Source organism: Taeniopygia guttata, chromosome 2 (assembly GCF_048771995.1).
Source record: "Taeniopygia guttata chromosome 2, bTaeGut7.mat, whole genome shotgun sequence".
NCBI lineage: Eukaryota > Metazoa > Chordata > Aves > Passeriformes > Estrildidae > Taeniopygia > Taeniopygia guttata.
In genome coordinates, this window is record NC_133026.1 from 120,285,661 (window position 1) to 120,303,675 (window position 18,015).

An 18,015-nucleotide genomic window follows, 5' to 3' on the forward strand; every position below is an offset into this window, starting at 1 on the left:
TGTTTTCTTCTGCTTGTTTCCTTTTTGCTTTTAATACTTTCAGAGTATCAAAGTCTTGTCTTGCTTTTATACATACGAGTGTTGGAGGAGGACAAGACAACAAGAATGGAAGTCCCCCTCAGTTCCCATCTGAAGCAACAGGGTGATAAATGATTAACATTGAGACTTCTTTTTTTTCTTCTGGCTTTTTGCCAGAAGCTTGAATTAAATGTTTTAGCAACAGCCAAACAAAATGGGAGTTTTACACAGTCTGATTAAAAATGCCTTCCTCCTCTCAAATGCCAGTTTCTTGTGACAGATGATGGCTAGAGATGATGGCTTCATCTCTCTGCTTTTCCAACTACTCATAATCTTCTAACAAAAACAGGATAGACAAGACCTGATACACACATAAAAGCAAATAAAACCTTTGCAGAAACCTTACATCTAACTTTAAAACCAAAGCAAGCTCTTCAGGCTTTCCTAATATATCTTAAAAATATGTAAAAGGCAATATAGTTCTGTCTCCATTTCACTCTTTAGATCTAATCAGGATTTTAGCAGTGCAAGAGAGGCAAATCCCTGTGACAAGAACATGCCATTTGAAAAGGACAAGATATGTCGAAATTTTAAATTTACTAAAGCTGACATTCTGGCCTTACCAGATATCAATAAAATTACAAGAGTGTGTGGTGAAGGTATTATACCTGGTCATGGCTGGCTTCAATGGAGCTTCCGATACCTTGGAAAGTCATCTGCACAGGAGACAGTGTCAAACAGGTCAAACACTCTTTGCCATTTTGTCTATCACTGTAGTGTACCTATAACAGAATAACATACGTAATCTGCTAAACACCACGTTTGCACAAGGGAGTCATGCTAAAATACTGTCCCTTTTCAACAAGCTTGTAAGAAGAATTCCAGACATTTACATTGAATTCATCTTTAATATCAAAAAAGGAGTGTGTAAAATAGTCTAGATAGTCACATGCTGAACTGGGGCCCAATTTTCCACGATATGCCTGTTGTATAATTTTTGAAGTGCTGAGTTCTTCAGATTCTGACATCTTTCAGATAGAATTCAAGATGTTGTATCTATATAGGAATCTAGCTTCAAGTTAAGGTTTCCAACCTACATGTCATTCTTAACAGCATACTGTAGCTTAGTTATAAAACACCCAAGTAAATCATTACAACCTTGAAAAACTTGCCAATAATAGTTTAAATTTTTCTATTTTAATTACATTTCTAGCAAAATCCACTAACACTTTTGACATTTCTATTATGACACATATTTCAATTAAATCGAAATGCCAGATAAAATGGAGAAATCCCGTTCTTCTTGAGGTGTTTAGACTATCCTTTTATAAATGTAACTTATTCCCTGTGGGCATCAAGATGTGCATGTTGAACCTGAACTTGCATGAAATACTAAGAAAGATAGTGCTTCTACTTGAATTATTCTATTTGTCTTCAGGCTCCCTTCAGATGGTTTTTAAATCCCCTAAAGAAAGGATGGATTTTAACATGGTGAAACAAAATGAAATTAAATGTAGCTAGCATTTCATTATTAAGAACAGGTTGCCACTCATGCTGAATTGTTGAAATATTAACAGTTCTCTGCATAGCTCCTGACTTCTAGACAGGCAGATCAAGCACTTTGTTCTACAGGAGAGGTGGAATTTAGTTTATGGTGGTAATTTACATTGACTATGTGACCCCTGTCAGAATTGGAAAGAGAGATCAACTCTGCTGGAGACAGACCTTTTATGTTTGTATCTATTTACAGCTGTATAGCTCTCAGGCAAAAGGTGCATGGTAAAGCCTCATCCTGACTTTTAGGCTACAAAATCTTGCTATTTCTAAAGACAGTTAGGAACTACATTAGGTTTATTCCTGTGGAAACAGTTTAGTGACAACATGACAATTGTAAACCGTGTATTAAATCCCTTGTGCCTAACTCTTCTCTGCCACAGGTGCAAATTGAGAATATTTTAACTGAAGTAAAACCAGTGCAAAACTGGTAAGAAAGTAAGAAGAAAACCATGTTGGTGCTATGTTTCAGAATTACTTTACTGACAACACACCAAAATGCAAAAGTCTTGTACTGTGTATAGAAATACTGATTTCATTCAGCCCTTCTTAAGGCTTTCTGGATTATTCCTGTCTCTCTTCCTCTCAACTCCCACAGTATGAGCCTCTTAAATTGCTTGTGGCTCTCTGCCAGAAAAGCCATACTACTTACTTAGAAACCACAAGAGGCCCCTTCACATATACAATGGTTTAACTTTGATTAATTGAAAGAGGTATGAAGGTATGAAATTTGGCTGACAAATATAAACTGAAGTCCTTTAAATGTCAGGGACTGCTGTTATGACAAAGGCTTATCAAGCTTCCACAACTAGTTGCAAAGTAGATTTTCTGCTGAGTATGTGTTGTGGGAATGCAATGTGAGAAATGGGGCAGCAAAGATCAAGAGGATGGTTCTGTGCTGCAAATATGACATTGCAAAAGGGGCAAAATCTGGTGACCAAGAAAAGCGCATATGAAGAAATGGGAAAATGGCACTTTCTGAACTGTACAGCAGGTTAAGTTTTAATCAGAATGAGTATACAATTCACTAGTGTCCACTGGAATAAAGAATGACTAACAAGCTGAAAGAACAGGACATGCCAGAGGAAAAAACTATTAGTATTTCATGACACTACTATCTGCAATAGCAGGTTTGACTCACATGCCCTTTAGAATCCCACACTGAAATTGCAGTAAAGTCAGAATTTTGGTATCTCTATAGGCTTAACTTTCCCAACGATATTTCATTAGGCACTTTTGGCTTCATCTCAATGTATCAAGGCCATTATTTCATAATTCCTCAGACAACAGTTTTCTAATTATTTCTTGCTCTGATGAAGCTCTTCAGCTGAACCAAAAGAAACACTTTCTATATTAATGATATGAATAGTGATATAAAACACAAAAGACTGGAATTTAAACAGGAACAAATAAGACTTTGTCCTTTCATCAAATCTCTCTAGTCTACAGATTTGTGCAGTCAGAAGAAACATTCAGACTTCTACATTTGGCATGCGTATGTGCAATTTCCCAGTAATCCTGTTTTGTTATTTATCACTCCAGTTGCTACATTCTCAAACTACATTATTCCTTTCCCCTTCAAGTTTGATCTATGAGCCAAAATTTGGGGCTTTTTTATTTACCTATTAGAGCAGAATGTCCAAATAAGGGACTCAGAAAGAAATAATAGCAGTCAAATAATTATCAAATAGCCCAAATAGCAGAAGATATTTCTTGGGTTTTGGCCAGCAGCATGTTGCAAATATTTCAGTTTGTATGTCCCTGTTATTATTACTAAGTCTGGGAAGAATCTGTACATCTATAAAACTCTTTAAAGAATATAATATCCTTTAAAGCAGAGCACAGCAAACACATTAGTCAGTATCTGTGATCAAGGAGTGGCAACTGAAGGCTGGCCAAATGCTCTGATGGCGATTATGAAGCCATTATTGAGATTCACTATGACAAAAATAAGAAGTTTCTAAGTTCCTCTGTGCCTTAAGAGTCAGGAGTGCTTAACTACAGCCCATCTCACCATACCTCTGTTAGGCAGGTAAGGACACTTTGTGGACAGACTTTAAATGACTCATGCAAGCTGGATGGGACTGACTGGCAGTGCTGGGACTATAACCCATCATTAAGGCCTCTGCCCTAACCACAATTGGTCATTTTCTCTTTCCATATGTTATAGAGGTAAAAACAAAAGAGTTATGAAAATAATTACACTCTGTGTCCAGGACCTAATTTCCTGGCATCACTTTTTTAATTAAGGCACACTCACAGATTAGCTCAGTGCATTTAAGGATTAAACAGCAATGAAATTTCACTCATTAAAATTCAGAATGTTTTATTTAGATAACATATAAGTAGAGATCTGATGGAAAATAATTAGGATCTGGTTAGAAAACAAGGCCAGAATACAGATATCTCTAGCAAGAGTTGTGCAAGTTTCTGAGTAAAATGCAAGACTCCAGCCTCAGACTATTATGAGTGATTTACATGTAATTCTCCTCCAAGGCTTGTCTACACAGCACAAAGCAGTGTCAGCACAACAAGATCCTGGCAATAATTCTAAATGAGACTGCTCATTTATTGGGAAAAGCACACAGCACTGCCAGCTTTTCTCCTGGGTAACTACATACACCTGAGATAAATCATGTATACCAGCTCAAGAATCCCAAACACAGCACTCCACAGCAGGGCACAAAACCTCGCTGCATAAAACACAAACGGCATTCCTGATACCAAAAACCAGAAATAAATTCTAGAAGTATGTTTTTTCACAATGCCATGGATTTACTCACACATGTATGTTTTCATGTTCCATATTCACATGGCATGCAAATGTATATTCATTTTGTTTCAGTCAGGAACAAGCAGCATGGTATGAGTATGTATGGATGGGTGCCATTCACTGGAGTGTGTATATATTTATGTGAAGGTCTGAAACAACTTGACAACTTATGCTGAAATTTAGCCCTTGTTTTCGGTATTTTAAATTACTGAAGAGATGCAAATATTCTGATGGGTATTTATAGCTACACATAAAGGAACATATAAGATGAATGTTTACAATGTTACAAATGAGTGGGGAATGGCATAGCCGGAATTCGTAATTTTATTGGTTATTTTATCCAGGAGAAAGTAAACTACACTGCATAAAACTGTATAGGAAATTACATTTTATGGTACTTCTCTCATAATGCTGCTTCACAAGCAGGAAATTTCCCATTTATCTCATATTTAAATAAAGATGTCTCTTCAACCTACTTTACTATAATACCCCTCCCTTCTTGCAAGTGTTCTAATGAAAAATGTAGGAATATTTCAGGATTTATCTTGCAATAAGTTGCTTTAAAATCTAGATCAATACACAATTTCGGATAATGGCCACAGTTAAACTGCAGAAATTATTTTGCAAATACAGTGTTCCTAACTTCAAGAACAGCACAGTCTGTTGACCTTCAACATGCATGTCTGAATTTGAACATCTATCCTTTTAACATGGACAAGGACTGTGGTTTACTGAATCACAGCTGAGGAGGGCAAGAGACCTGTTGTACTACCACTTAATCATTAAGCTTAACTATAATATCCCAAACTACTCTTAGAAATGAGTTAACTAACAAGAGTCTGAAGAGAGCACAAATCAAGGCTACTCTTTTCACACACTGCTGCTTAGATGTTCACAGTTTGAAACACAACTTCTGTCAGGACAAACATTTTCTTTCTTGAACATTTAATAGTTAAAAAAAAATACAAATTACCAAAAGAAAGAAGTAATCTGTGACACTAGAGTTCAAGTTTCCAAACTGAAAACTACTCTGAGTCAAAGCATCAGCAGGAGTCTTAGAATCTAGACAGAAATAAACTAGGTAATAAAATACCATTATGTTCAGCAATGCACAAATCTTCTGGATTGACAAGCCTGGACTATTTTGTTAGAACAAAGGATGGTATTCCTTTAAATCTGCCCCTTAAAGGGAGAGTACCCGATTTAGTCCTGAGTTTACAGAATAGTTTCCAAGATTTTACATAGGCTTGGATTTACAGCAACAAGAAAACCAGAATAGGCTCAGAAATCAGATGTTAAAATAGTAATTTTGATTTGGACAAGAGTCTCATGAAGCAGTTTACTTCCTTTGGCATCCTGGTGAAAAGCTTTCTCTTCCATATGGGTCTTTTATCTTCCACTTTATGTTGTTCATCTACAGTTAGTCATGTCAACTATCAAAGAAAAAAATGAAACAAACCTGTCTGAGCTCCAAGTCTCTTTCATGCTTATTTATTGGTGAAGAAATACTTCAGGCACAAAAATAAATTTAGTATACTTGTTAATTTCAACCATTTTCTCAAAGCAAATTTTAGGAGCTTTCACCATATTGTAGTACTTAAAAGCATGAATCCTTGTATTATGTATTATCCATAGAAGTTTCCTAACAAATATTAAATCAGCTCCTTCAGACACAGAGCAGTATGAGAGAGATTCCAAATACCACTTTTCAATCTTACTACCTGTTTAACAATTCCTTTTTTCTTTTTTTTTTTTCTGTAAAAACAAAACAAAAGAGGGGAATAATCTAGACAAATATTTTTTAAAAAGTCGAATAATAGACACAAAAACCAAATCCAAGTTGGAAAAAAATTTATCCCAGATGAAATAATAAGACATACACTTAAAAAATTAAAAAAAAAAAATCAGAAAAAAAGCATTGAATCAAACTGTTTCCTGCAATGCTGGAGTTCCTTGATGTAGTGCGATTACTAAATATAGTATTTTACTAATCTCAGCAGGACGCTGGCTAACTGCATGCCCGTCAGATGTTTTTAACGGCCACCCCCTGTGGAACAAATCTAAGGAGAGCATGAAAAACACCCACATTTAAAAAAGCCCCCTTGCTAGATCATTAAGGAAAGATAAAGGCCTGTACATTGGGATGTGATATATAACACAATCATTGTGCCAAGAAAACATATGTTTGATTAGCGCGCCTCAGGTTCATTAATCGCCGTGTCTGCCGCACAGCAGTGGGTACAGCTTCCTCCGTAGCTACTGCACCAAAGGGTAAAGACACTTGGTAGCTCAAAGACTGACAGTTCAGCAGTAAATCTTCAGCTATTCCAACATGCCTCTCTCACACAGTTTGAATAGCAGCTGTATCATAGCCTTAAATCTTCATTAAAATACAGTCCTAGGGTTTAGACTACGAAATAAACCATTACCGCACCATAAATAGGCAACAACAAGCAGACTAAAGGCATTGTCACAGGTTACTGCGGCAGTATTTCACACTCCTGGCTACAGTAAGGCAGACACTTGACATCTACAAAAACTAGTAAAGTACAAATAAGAAGGAAAAAAAATATTTGATATGGTTTCCAAAGACAATATATAAAATATCTGCTAAATGCAAAGCAATTATAAGCTGAAGGAGCTTGTACAGGGTGTTTTTCCCTGCTATTTAGATATCCTCCTAATTCAGAGCTCCTGTTTCAGTGATTCATGAGAACTGGAAGGTCAAGCCACATATAATGCTCAGTCAAGCAAGGGAGACCCAGCTCTGTCCGACCTCTAGATGTGATGTTTAGTTTCACAAAAGAGAAAATCAGCTGCCATCCTAGCATAGAGGATAATCAGTGTAGTAAGGTGCTTATTGCTCACCTTCCATCTGTTAAATCTTAACCCAGGTATGTATTTATACAGTGTTCCTTTGCAGCACATGCAAAGTGAGCAACTATGTTTACAATGGCTGGCACTGAGAGGTGAAAAAAGACCTGTTTGTCTGATAGGAAAGCTGAAATCAGAAGACGGGACTTTCTATTAAAAAAAAAAAAAATCACACACATTGAAAACTACTTGGCCACCCTGTTCACTTCCTCTGTTCTGTAAATCAGGTACATATTTTTTGTTGACATAGGAGAAAGTAGCTTAACTACACTGAGTTTAAACACTCAATACAACCTTCTCCCCAAATAATAATAAAAACGTGATAAAAATGAATAAATTAATTATTCAGAAATTAGCACCATGCAAAGCCCTACAAAATTATGTAAACTATAGCTGATATGATTTTTGCGGAAACAACTTGTCTGCCACACATATAACAGGTAAATAGGGTGTTTCCAGAGAGAGGAACTTTAATTTTATAATTCACAGTCAAAGGAAACATGAAAAAACTGGCAATCCTGAGATCTCCTGTTTTCATCACATGGCCTAAAAAGTAGGAGGGAGGTGAGAGGGTGTGTTTTGCTAATAACATTCCCTGAGGATGAGCATGGTATGGAGCATTAGTGGATGAGCCTGTGTCTTGGGTACAACCTGAACAACTGATGGCACGAGAGAGGAACATAGTTAGTTTGGAAAGACAAAATTGCTTTAGTTTGAAATAACTTTCTAGCAACAGCATGAATGGAAATAAGTTCTCAGGAACACTCTTTTTAAGGACTAAGGTTGTCACTGAAGTGAAGAGTGAAGCAAACATCAATGATTCTCTGTTTACAAACTACGTGTGAAAGCCCCAAATGCTGTGTTAATGAAGGGAGAACAGGATCACTGTGAAACTGTGAATAGAAAATCAGCTCCTGAATTGGCTAAGAAATCTGATGCTGGTACAGACACCGATGTTGTGCACTAACCTAGAAATAGGGCAGTATGCATAAAGAACCACCTTTCTTTAATTAAAACAAGAAACAACCATTTCATTTCCAAAAATTACCCTGGTCCATTGTGCTTTCAGTTTTGAATGAGACTGAAGGAGAAGATATCCAAATAAATGCTCTCTAAAAGCCTCAGCTTCAGTTACAGAGAAGAATAAACTCTAACTTGTCTCCTTTCTCCTTTTTCACCTTTTCTTGTTGCTTCTCTTTTTAAGAGTTTTTTTCCTTGAGGGCTGAATTCCCTTACTATAATTAAAACTAAACCCCAGTCTGCTATGAATTCACCACTGCACCTTCACATTTTTGCCAACTGAAACTTCCAGTCTTTCAAAGTTTGGGCTCTATTCCAAGCCAAGGTCTGTAGCTAAGTTATCAAGTCACATTAGGATTTACTGAGAAAGATTTTGGCAGAGAATGCAGTCCGGTGTGTTCAGTGCTAGCTGCAGTATTTTGAGAGATCCTTATAGCTTTTAAACTTTCTCATACATAAATCCCCTAAATTCTAAAATTGGCTATCAAAATATAACTCACATTTTTTCCACAGACCAAGTTACATGCAGGGATATGTGGGAGGATTTAAAACCCTTATTTGCAAGATGCCAAGAAGACAAGCTAAAATGTTACCAAGGCGACATCCACACCACACCTGAGGACTCACACACTGCCAGTGGCCAGTTATTCTCTGTTTACCTCCTTTTCTTTCAGAAACTGAAACAAAAAAGAGGCACCTGGCTGTTTCTGGAGACAAGAAGAGCAAAACTTCAGCAGTGGTGACTAAAGGGCTTGAAAAAGGGATAAAGGTAATGATGGCTGGAATAGAAGAAAGCTGGTTTAGATAGAATTCTGGACCAGCATTGGATAGCTAGTGCTAGATTTGCATTTGTTTTCCTGATTCTGCATACTCATGAGTCAATTTGGAAACACTCTTGCTGCAGCAAACACTACCTCCTGCAGTATATTCTGTGAACAAATAGGCTATGTTTCCATATTACATACCTTTCCTTGTGGAAACTCATGATAATGATTTTTATGTTTCTTTTCTTGCAGAATGCTAGCACCATTTTGACTTCCTTTAAGGTCAAAAATAGGATCATATGAACTAGATGGTGTGTAGTCCACAGAATAATTTCTGAAATAAATGGAAACTATAAAACCACTTCTTGTAGATCTACCTTGGGTCACTGCCATCAACTGTGGTGCTGCCTACCTTCCCTCAGAAGTTAGGTGATTAGGAAAACCTATAAACCAGAATGGAACGAAGTCCAGGTGCTTTGACTTTTACATGAGGCTCTCTCTGAAGATCAATTCTTGCTATCATCTTGTTCTGGTTTATCTCTCCCTCTGTTTCACATTCCCAACATATTTTCTTTCCTTTGGCTAGTCATATATAAATCAAGGTTTGGAGACCTAGAAGTCCTTTCCTATATAACACAGCCATTTGATATCAAGTTGATGTTCAGTAGCAGGACTCCTGCAAGGTAGCTTGGATTTGTGCATATCAGATAGGTCCCTTAAATTGTCGAAAAAATCCTGCCTGACTTGCTGTGATTCTTGGAGAAAACTTTTTTGCCCCTTTAAATACAACAAAAAATAGTAGTTGTCTTGAATAAATTAGTATGTTTTACAGGAAATAACCTGATAAAAGGTGTAAGTCCTCTTCCAAGCACAATGACTGTAAGTTCACATGGATAAAAGGTGCTTTCCTATTTCCTGACTCTGCCTGGTGGCACACAGTGGTGAAGTTGTTACTGAAGCATAAAAAGCTGCATCCAGGTTTGACTGGGATGGAGCTACTTTGCTTCATAGTAGCTTGCTTAGTGCTATGTTTCGGCTTTGTGACCAAAAGTGTGGGTAACACACCAATACTTGTTGCTGAGCTGTGCTCACACAAGGGCTTTTCTGCCTCTCACACCACCCCACCAGCAAGAAGGCTGGGGATGTGTAAGAAGCCAGGAGGGGACACACCCAGGACCCCAAATGAGCAGAGGGATATCCCACACCATATGGCATCAGGCTCAGCATACAAAGCTGGGGGATCAAGGAGGGTGGGGGGTGTTTGGAGTGATGGTGTTTGTCTTCACAAGTCACTGTTACATGTGATGGAGCCCTGCTCTCCTGGGGATGACTGAACCCCTGTCTGCCCAGGGGAAGTGATGAAGGAATGATTTGTTTTGCTTTACTTGCATGTGCGACTTTTGCTTTCCTTATTAAACAGTCTATATCTTAACCCTTGAGTTTGTACCCTTTTGGTTGTTCTCCCACATCCCACTGAAAGGGAGTAAGAGCAGCTTCATGGAGCTGAGCTACCCATTGGGGTATAGCTGTAACAATCCCTTCTGGCCAGTGTGGGGCATAAGAGGTTAGAGATAACAACTGATTTGATCAGAGTATGCTATACCAAATTTATATCTGTTTAGCTATTAATTGTCAGGCTCCTGTGCTTGCCATGGGGCTTGCTTGCCTGGATGTATGTTAGTAACTAGTGCTCGCTAGTGACTGCTTTTTGCTTCTGCTCTTTCCTTTTCTCCTTATCATCCTATTCTGTTCTGCCTGGGAACATACTGATAACAGGAATGGGCTGGCAGACAGCAGGGCACTGCTCCCACTCCTGTGCTGGACCGGCTGGAACTCAACTTCACAAGACTATGACTGTGGCTAAAATCATGATGGTACAACCAAAAACATACATGGCCATGGAGGAGTCTATACCACAGCAGGTACTGCCCTGAAAAGGGAGAGTGGCCCATGGATATTGCCATTCTGGAGCAGCTACATCCCCAAAGGATGGTGGTCTGCAGACAAGTCCGCACTGCCCCATGTGGACTGTGGGCCTGTGTGTAATCTTAAACTGGAGGAGGGACAAGGGGAGGAGTTCATTGCAGTGCTGAATCCTATAGTCTGGTCCAAAGGGATGAGGCCTGAAGATTGTAATGGAGACACCTTTAAATTGTTCTAACCCAGGATCTGAGTTGCATGTCATAAATTACTGTGGGAGGAACCCCTTGTTTCTAGCCAGGCTAGGAGCAAAAGGTGGAGTTTGCTGCAAAGACTATTATGTTTTCTTGTTAAACCCTATAATCTGGCCCAAAGGAACCAGAGGTGGAGACTGTCACAGGAATACCTTTAAACTGTTGTAAGCCAGGATGTGAGTAGCATGCTATGGAAATTAGCACATCTGGAACCATCTGAACCAATGGAGGACAAACCTCACAAGATGTGGAAGTGCAACAGTGGCCCAACCTGAGCTGTCTTTGGTGCCCAGTAACTCCATGCATCACACCACCTCTCCTGTCCTGAGTAAACTGATTGAACACAGATGGACTAACAGATTGAATGCACATGGACTAAATGGATTCAATCGACATTTTGTGGACTTTTAAACGGGTGATCCACAGACTAAGGTAATGATTTCTGTGTATATATTCCAGGATGGGAAAGAGGAGGTGTTTAATGAGGGACAATCTGTCAGATTATGTGGCTCTTGAGCACAGTATCAATAGTATGGAATAAAGGGTGGATTACACTGGTTTTGTCTGGGATGGAGCTAATTTGCTTCATAAAAGCACGTATAGTGCTAAGTTTTGGATTTGTGACCAAAACACTGTTGATAACATACTGGTACTTTAGCTGCTGCTGAGCAGGGTTTGCACAGCACCAAGGCCTTTTCTGCTCCTCACCCCATCCCATGAGTGAACAGTCCAGGGGCGCACAAGGAGCTGGGAGGGGATAGGGCCGGGACAGCTGACCCCAAGTGACCAAAGGGATATCACACTCCTATGACATCCAGCTCAGTGATAAAAACTGGGGAGAGGAGGAGGGGGACATTCAGCATTATGGCACTTGTGTTCCCAAGTCACCGTCACACGTGATGGAGCCCTGCTTTCAGGAGGTGGCCGAACATCTGCCTGCCCACAGGAAGTGGTGAATGAATTCCTTGTTTTGCTTTGCTAGCACACACAGCTTTTGTCTTCATCTCAACTCTTGAGTTTTATCACTCATGCCCTTCTGATTCTTTCCCTTATCCCACCAGGGGGGAAAGAGTGAGCAGCTGTGTGGGGCTTAAGCTGCTCACCAGAGTTAACCCACAACAAAAGCCTATAGTAATTGGAACATCAGGCAATGGTTTGGTAATTGGTGAAAGTGCAAACTTCCCATTAGAAAAAATCCCCACAGCTTTCAGAAGACACAGAAACTGAGATAATGAGGGCTTTGTCAACCATTTCTAAAGGTGTTTATACTCGCTGAGGGTAAGAGACAAACATTGCTGTTGAGATTATTGTAGTGGCCATTGAGCATGGCACAGTACAAGCACACTGGAGGTAATACCCTTCTGCCAAAAGCCAGGCTTTAATACTTCTGGTGAAGACAGAGCACAACATCATTCCACACATCATTTTACAAAAACTGATCTGACCAATGAGCAGGAACAGTGATCGTACACCTGATTAAGATCTCAGGCACCAGGACAGGAAACAAAAGCCCAACTCCACTGCTTGTTTTACAGAAGCAAGTACTGATAATATATGGCAGCACAATCACTCTCAAGCTACTTGAAGGGAGTTAAAGGATTAAGTGATCATTATATTTTTAATATAAATTCAATAATTCCCACTACCCTTTGACTGTTAACACTAAGGCAAATCATCTGATCACAGTTCCCTCTCGGCCTGACTACACTTCTATTTTAGAATAATTTCACTAATATTTTCAGTCTGGTCAATCCTGCTGGGAAAGAAGTCCCCAGTGGTTCTGGGGGTGTTGGGAGGGAAGGGGCTAGATGTACAGTTACATACATAGAATTACAGGGGTCTTGAATTCAAATGTGGACAAATAAATACTGTGTTTAGCAGTCTTATTTCAAAAGTATTCTTCTCTAAAACAATCCTGAAAACATCTTCAGTTTTTAATATCCTAATTTTCCCTGATTTTTGGAGATAGGATCTTCAAAGAGCCATTTATCTGAAAACATTTTGTGGATGTAGCTGTTTTACATTAATGATTCAAAGAAGCTTGATGCTGTAATTTCAAAAGCTGCCTTTAATTATTATTTGGGTTTTCTACTTTGAACAAGTGATGAGACTTTTGTATTCTTCAGCACTAGCCCATTTTCTGGGATTCCAATCCCAAGCTGACAGTGACCACAAACTGTGTCCGCAGCCAACACATTCAAGGACAGAACAGCATCATCTGGACTTACATTCTTGTTTTTAGCACTTGCTGCATTTTCTCTCTTTGGCTTTATCTGGAGATTTGCTAAAACACACCTCTGATTTATTCATTTGCAGGGAGCTTTGAAAATACACTCTCCCTGGAAGCTAACACTGTAACTACAACTATCTTCATCATAATAAATTCAGTGCACAGAATCCTTCTATCCAAAAAAAACAGTAAACAGCCCAAGTTTGCAAAAGTAGTATGTAGGGTGCCCCAACTAGCAAATGAAGTGGAGGTTAGGTACCTAATCTGCACAGATGTTTATGAAAATCTCAAGCAGTTTCTACCTTTTTGGATTATTTTACAGCTTTAAATTACTTCCTATTAGCATCCATTGGGCCTGTGTCAGTTTTGAAAATGGTATTTAGGTACTTTTTAAAAATCTGACCTGCTCAGAGAAATCATCAAGTATGTAAAGATCAGACTCAAACTACAGGTCTTTCCTTGAAATCCACCGTGGGTTGAATTTCTCTGAAATTCTCCTCACATGCATACCTCAGTAGTGAGATCCAAGCACTCCTACACTGATTTCCAAATCCAACCTCCACAAAGTGTTTTGTTTTGTTTAAGGCCACTGTAGGAAAAGGTTTGAGCTCCGTGTCAACCCTAATACAAGTGTAGAAGTTTAATTTCAGTCTAGTCCTGCCAACAATTCAAACCCAGGCACTGGAATGTATGAGCCACAAGTAAACCTGACTCCAGAGCATCTAGCAAGACCTCTCCTGTGCGTGCAGCCATTCAGAAATGTGTGCCATTGGGGAAAGGAGAAACATTTAGAAATACCACACAATAAAACATTCAAGTATCCATGTATAAAATGGAACAGTAACGAGTAAACAAATGTGGAGGGGAAAAGAAAATTGTGTAACCATTGCAATCAAAGGAGAACATCACACAGAAACTATATCCTGTGTGAGGTTTTGTTATGGAGGAAAAGTTAAGACTCCAGGCCCTGCCAATGTAGGAAGCCAAATATGCCAACAGCCACGTACTGGGACTGATTGTGGGCACTGAGGCCTGGCATTTTACATTTTTTTCTGATCTTTGTTTTGTGGAAATTCACAGTGGAATTTCCTACTGGACTACCTGCAACTTGTGTTTTGCTTCAGTAAAAACTGGAGGCTCAAATTATACATGCATAAACAGCTTCTCTAAATGTTTCAAATTAAACAAATTCTCTGAATAATTTACTGCACTTAAATGGTCAGCAGAAATAACTGTAACTTTCCTAGTCTGGTTACAGAACAATGGCCAAAATACCATATAGTCACTTAAAAAATAACGATTTTACCAAAGCTGAATTTTCCTTTAAACCATTTCCAGGCAAAGACTGCAAAACAATTATCTGGGTAGATAGTATTCATAAATACGAAGCAAGCACTAAAATGCCTTATTCAGAGTTTGTAAAGGCTTGCTTGAAGAATTTGTGTTTAATTATCACAGGTAATTTGAAGCCTGACCTTTGAAAGTATCCAAGCTAAACACCTGTTCTTCAGTAACACTGAGCTGCTGCTTATCAATTACAAATGTCTTTAGAATAATAAATCATAAAGAATGAAAATGCAACTTTTTACTACTTAACTATACATTGGTCCCAATTACTTAATATTAAGGGCTTACAATAGAACATAGCTGAGATCATATACAAACAGTTTAGAAGAACTAAGTTATATAAATGTGTTTTAAAGACGTGTCCCCTGCAGCTAAAGCAGTTCAAGAAAACCATTCAAATAAGCAAATAACATTGTTTACATTTACAAATGAAACATCATATGAGTATTTATTGATTTTTTTAAAAAATTCAAAAAATACATTGTAACAGAACAGAATGTATACGTTCTTCAATGAAAGACAAAACTATGGTTATCATCTGGACCAGAATACAAATACATGCTAACAATTTAAAAATAATTTTGGGTCATTCAGGAAACATGAAATAAGCTAGCTGTTTGGAAATGCTGTAGTCTTCTCCTTTAGTAAATATGCCTGAGAAAGTTAACCTGTAAAGAAATAGGCTTTTAAAGTCTAAAACACAAAGAGCTTTCTAGGCTGAAATGGTGAAGAGACTTGTGATATGCACCTGACAGGCCACTGAGCCATTTCCCACAGAGATTCTGTTCACTGCTCCACCTCAGCTCAGCCACCCAGCAGTGGCAGAGTTTCACATCAATACCAGGCTTATTCAAGTGAGGTGTTAAAAAGCACGCTAAGATGATGTAAAACCATCAGTTACATACACAGTGGATAGATGTTAATAATCAAGATTCTGTACCAAATTCCTTGCTTTGTATTAAGGCCAAGTAAAAAGTAGTAGTCTGGTTCATGGATGAAAAAGATTATATTTTTTGGCTCAAGGTAAGACTCTTTAAAAACAGTTTCTACAAAAAAAAAACCAAACAAAAAACACCAAAAAAAAACTGAACAGGACAAACATGACTAATTATTTTATAGTAATCACATACTGTAGGCAGGTAGGACCCAAAACAGTAACATAAATTGTGCATCGGTTCTATGAAAATAAACCGTTACTAGGAGACACAAGCAATCTGACAAGATGTGAAAGTGAGCAGTGAAAACTTTGTGGATTGAATTACTTTTCCTCAGAATTCATCTGTTTCTACTGCAGGCAGGTAACAAATGGAACTCAGGAAAACTGAATTCCTATTAGCAGCTTAACTCTACTACAGTGAGGCTGAGGCTATTACTGTTTCTTTCATTAAGAGACATTCAAATGAATGAAGCAAAAATGACATTTTAAAAGTGAAGACCAAAAGAAAGCTGAATGTACGTTTTAGACAAAAACAGTGTTAGGTCAAATCCACAACTGCTGATATCTGATGTAAGAAAAAGTAATTTAACTACACTGCTTATACCAACAGAACATCTGACACTATTTCTTAAATTCTAGCAGTTTTTTTAAAATCACTGAACAACTGCATACTTTGTAAATTACATGGGCTTTGACAAAAACTTCATTATCAGGCATGCAAAAGGAACTTCCCATTTTTAGAATTTAGTTACATGATCAAATTACATATGCTAAAGCATACGAAACCAACTCTTCAAATGGAGCAAATTCACAATTCTGAAAAGGGAAAAAACTCCAGACAAAACAAAAACTCAAAGCAAAAACCTATGACAGAAAAAAGTATATTTCTACATTTATCTGTGATGGTTCAACACAGCAAAATGAGCCACTATCCATATACATGTGTAATTCTGCATGTAATGGGATAGGGAAGCATCTTCCTTTTCCCAACATCCACTCCACAGAAATGACTGGATGTACTACAGAGGCTGCCACTCTCCTATGAAATACAGGGTACTTGGCATTGCTGGATAATCTTCAAGGACTCATGCACTGAGCCAGCATGGTTCATCTTACATTCTCGAGTATTGACTGTGATGGCAAAAACATTCTGCATTGCTCTGACACCAGCCTGGCTTCTAGGTTGCATCTGCTGAACAGAACACCATTCTCAAGTGTCCTGGTTCCAGCCAGGAAAGGATTAACTTTTGCAGTAGCCAGGAGGAGGCATGACTAGGGCCTGGAGGTTATTCTGTAACACCTCACATCACTGCTGCAGAAAGGGACTCTCTTCAGGGGAGAAAGGTTTCCCTTCTGGTCGAGTAGCGTGACAGAGGGAGTGGTTGGGTATTGCCTATTGGTGGGGGGGTTCTGTGTGATTCTTGTACTCTCTGTCATTAATATTGGTCAAATTCTTATCTCATGGCTGTTTTCAATAAGTTGTTCTTGTCTCAACCTGTGATCTTTGCCTTTTGTGCCTCCAATTTTCCTCTCCATCCCATTTAAGGGGTGGGAGGAGGGGAGGAGGGGGAAGGAGGAATGAGTGAGTGGCATGTGGTTTGGAGAGTCTCAGTGGGAGCACTAAACTGGGGAGTACCATTCCTAAATCACTCCAGCCTTATTGGGCACCTAGTGTGTGGCATCAAGGGTTGAGGTAATAACAGATCTGTCCAGAGCAGCTTGGAAACAAATTCAATCTAAGCATTTGCTGCATTAACTTCACAGCCACTGGTCACAGTGTTGCTTGGTCTGTTCATGTGGTTGTGGTACCTAACCCTGTATTCACATATTCCCCTATATTCCTATATGTGGCCCTTGTGATGTTCTTTTCAGAGCAAGAGAGAGGGATTGGAATTGCTTTTTTGCTGTATTATGGGATATCAGTCTATGGCTGCTAAAGGGCAATGAGTTAAATTTAGAAAGTGTATTCAGTGCTGCTCTCCTACTTTTACTTTAGGCACTGTCTTTGGGAGTCAATTAATAATCATGTTCAGTCTGTAGGGGGATCAGGGGAGGATGATTTTCCCCAGTCTTTCACCTCCTTCTCCTCCTTCAGCTGTTACAACAGCTTTTGAGAATTTTGAATTTCCCTTGGATATTAAGGCAAGCATGTTCTTGTTGCTAAGACTCACTGGTCTCCTCAGTCCACACCATGTAACGAGTCAAGAAACAGACTTCTAGAAGTTCATTTTGAGATCTGCCCCGAGGGTGGATAGTCATGAGTGGCATGAAATGTGGCAAAAAATGAAGCAGTTTTTTTTTTTAATTTTCTGCTCCAGTGGTTT

The 18,015-nt window shown here is 38.6% G+C and overlaps 1 protein-coding gene across 5 annotated transcripts in view; it reads right to left on the bottom strand.

Moving 5' to 3' along the window:
- Window positions 1-18,015, bottom strand: part of STAU2 (staufen double-stranded RNA binding protein 2) — a 171,281-nt gene that overhangs the window by 61,106 nt on the left and 92,160 nt on the right. For 3 of the 5 annotated variants that reach the window (XM_072924765.1, XM_030266334.4, XM_072924764.1), the window contains exon 13: window positions 687-800. The exons of the other annotated variants lie outside the window; for them this stretch is intronic. In XM_072924765.1, coding sequence (XP_072780866.1) covers window positions 687-800 — 114 coding nt within the window. The remainder of the gene's footprint in view (window positions 1-686; window positions 801-18,015) is intronic. 5 annotated transcript variants of the gene reach the window in all.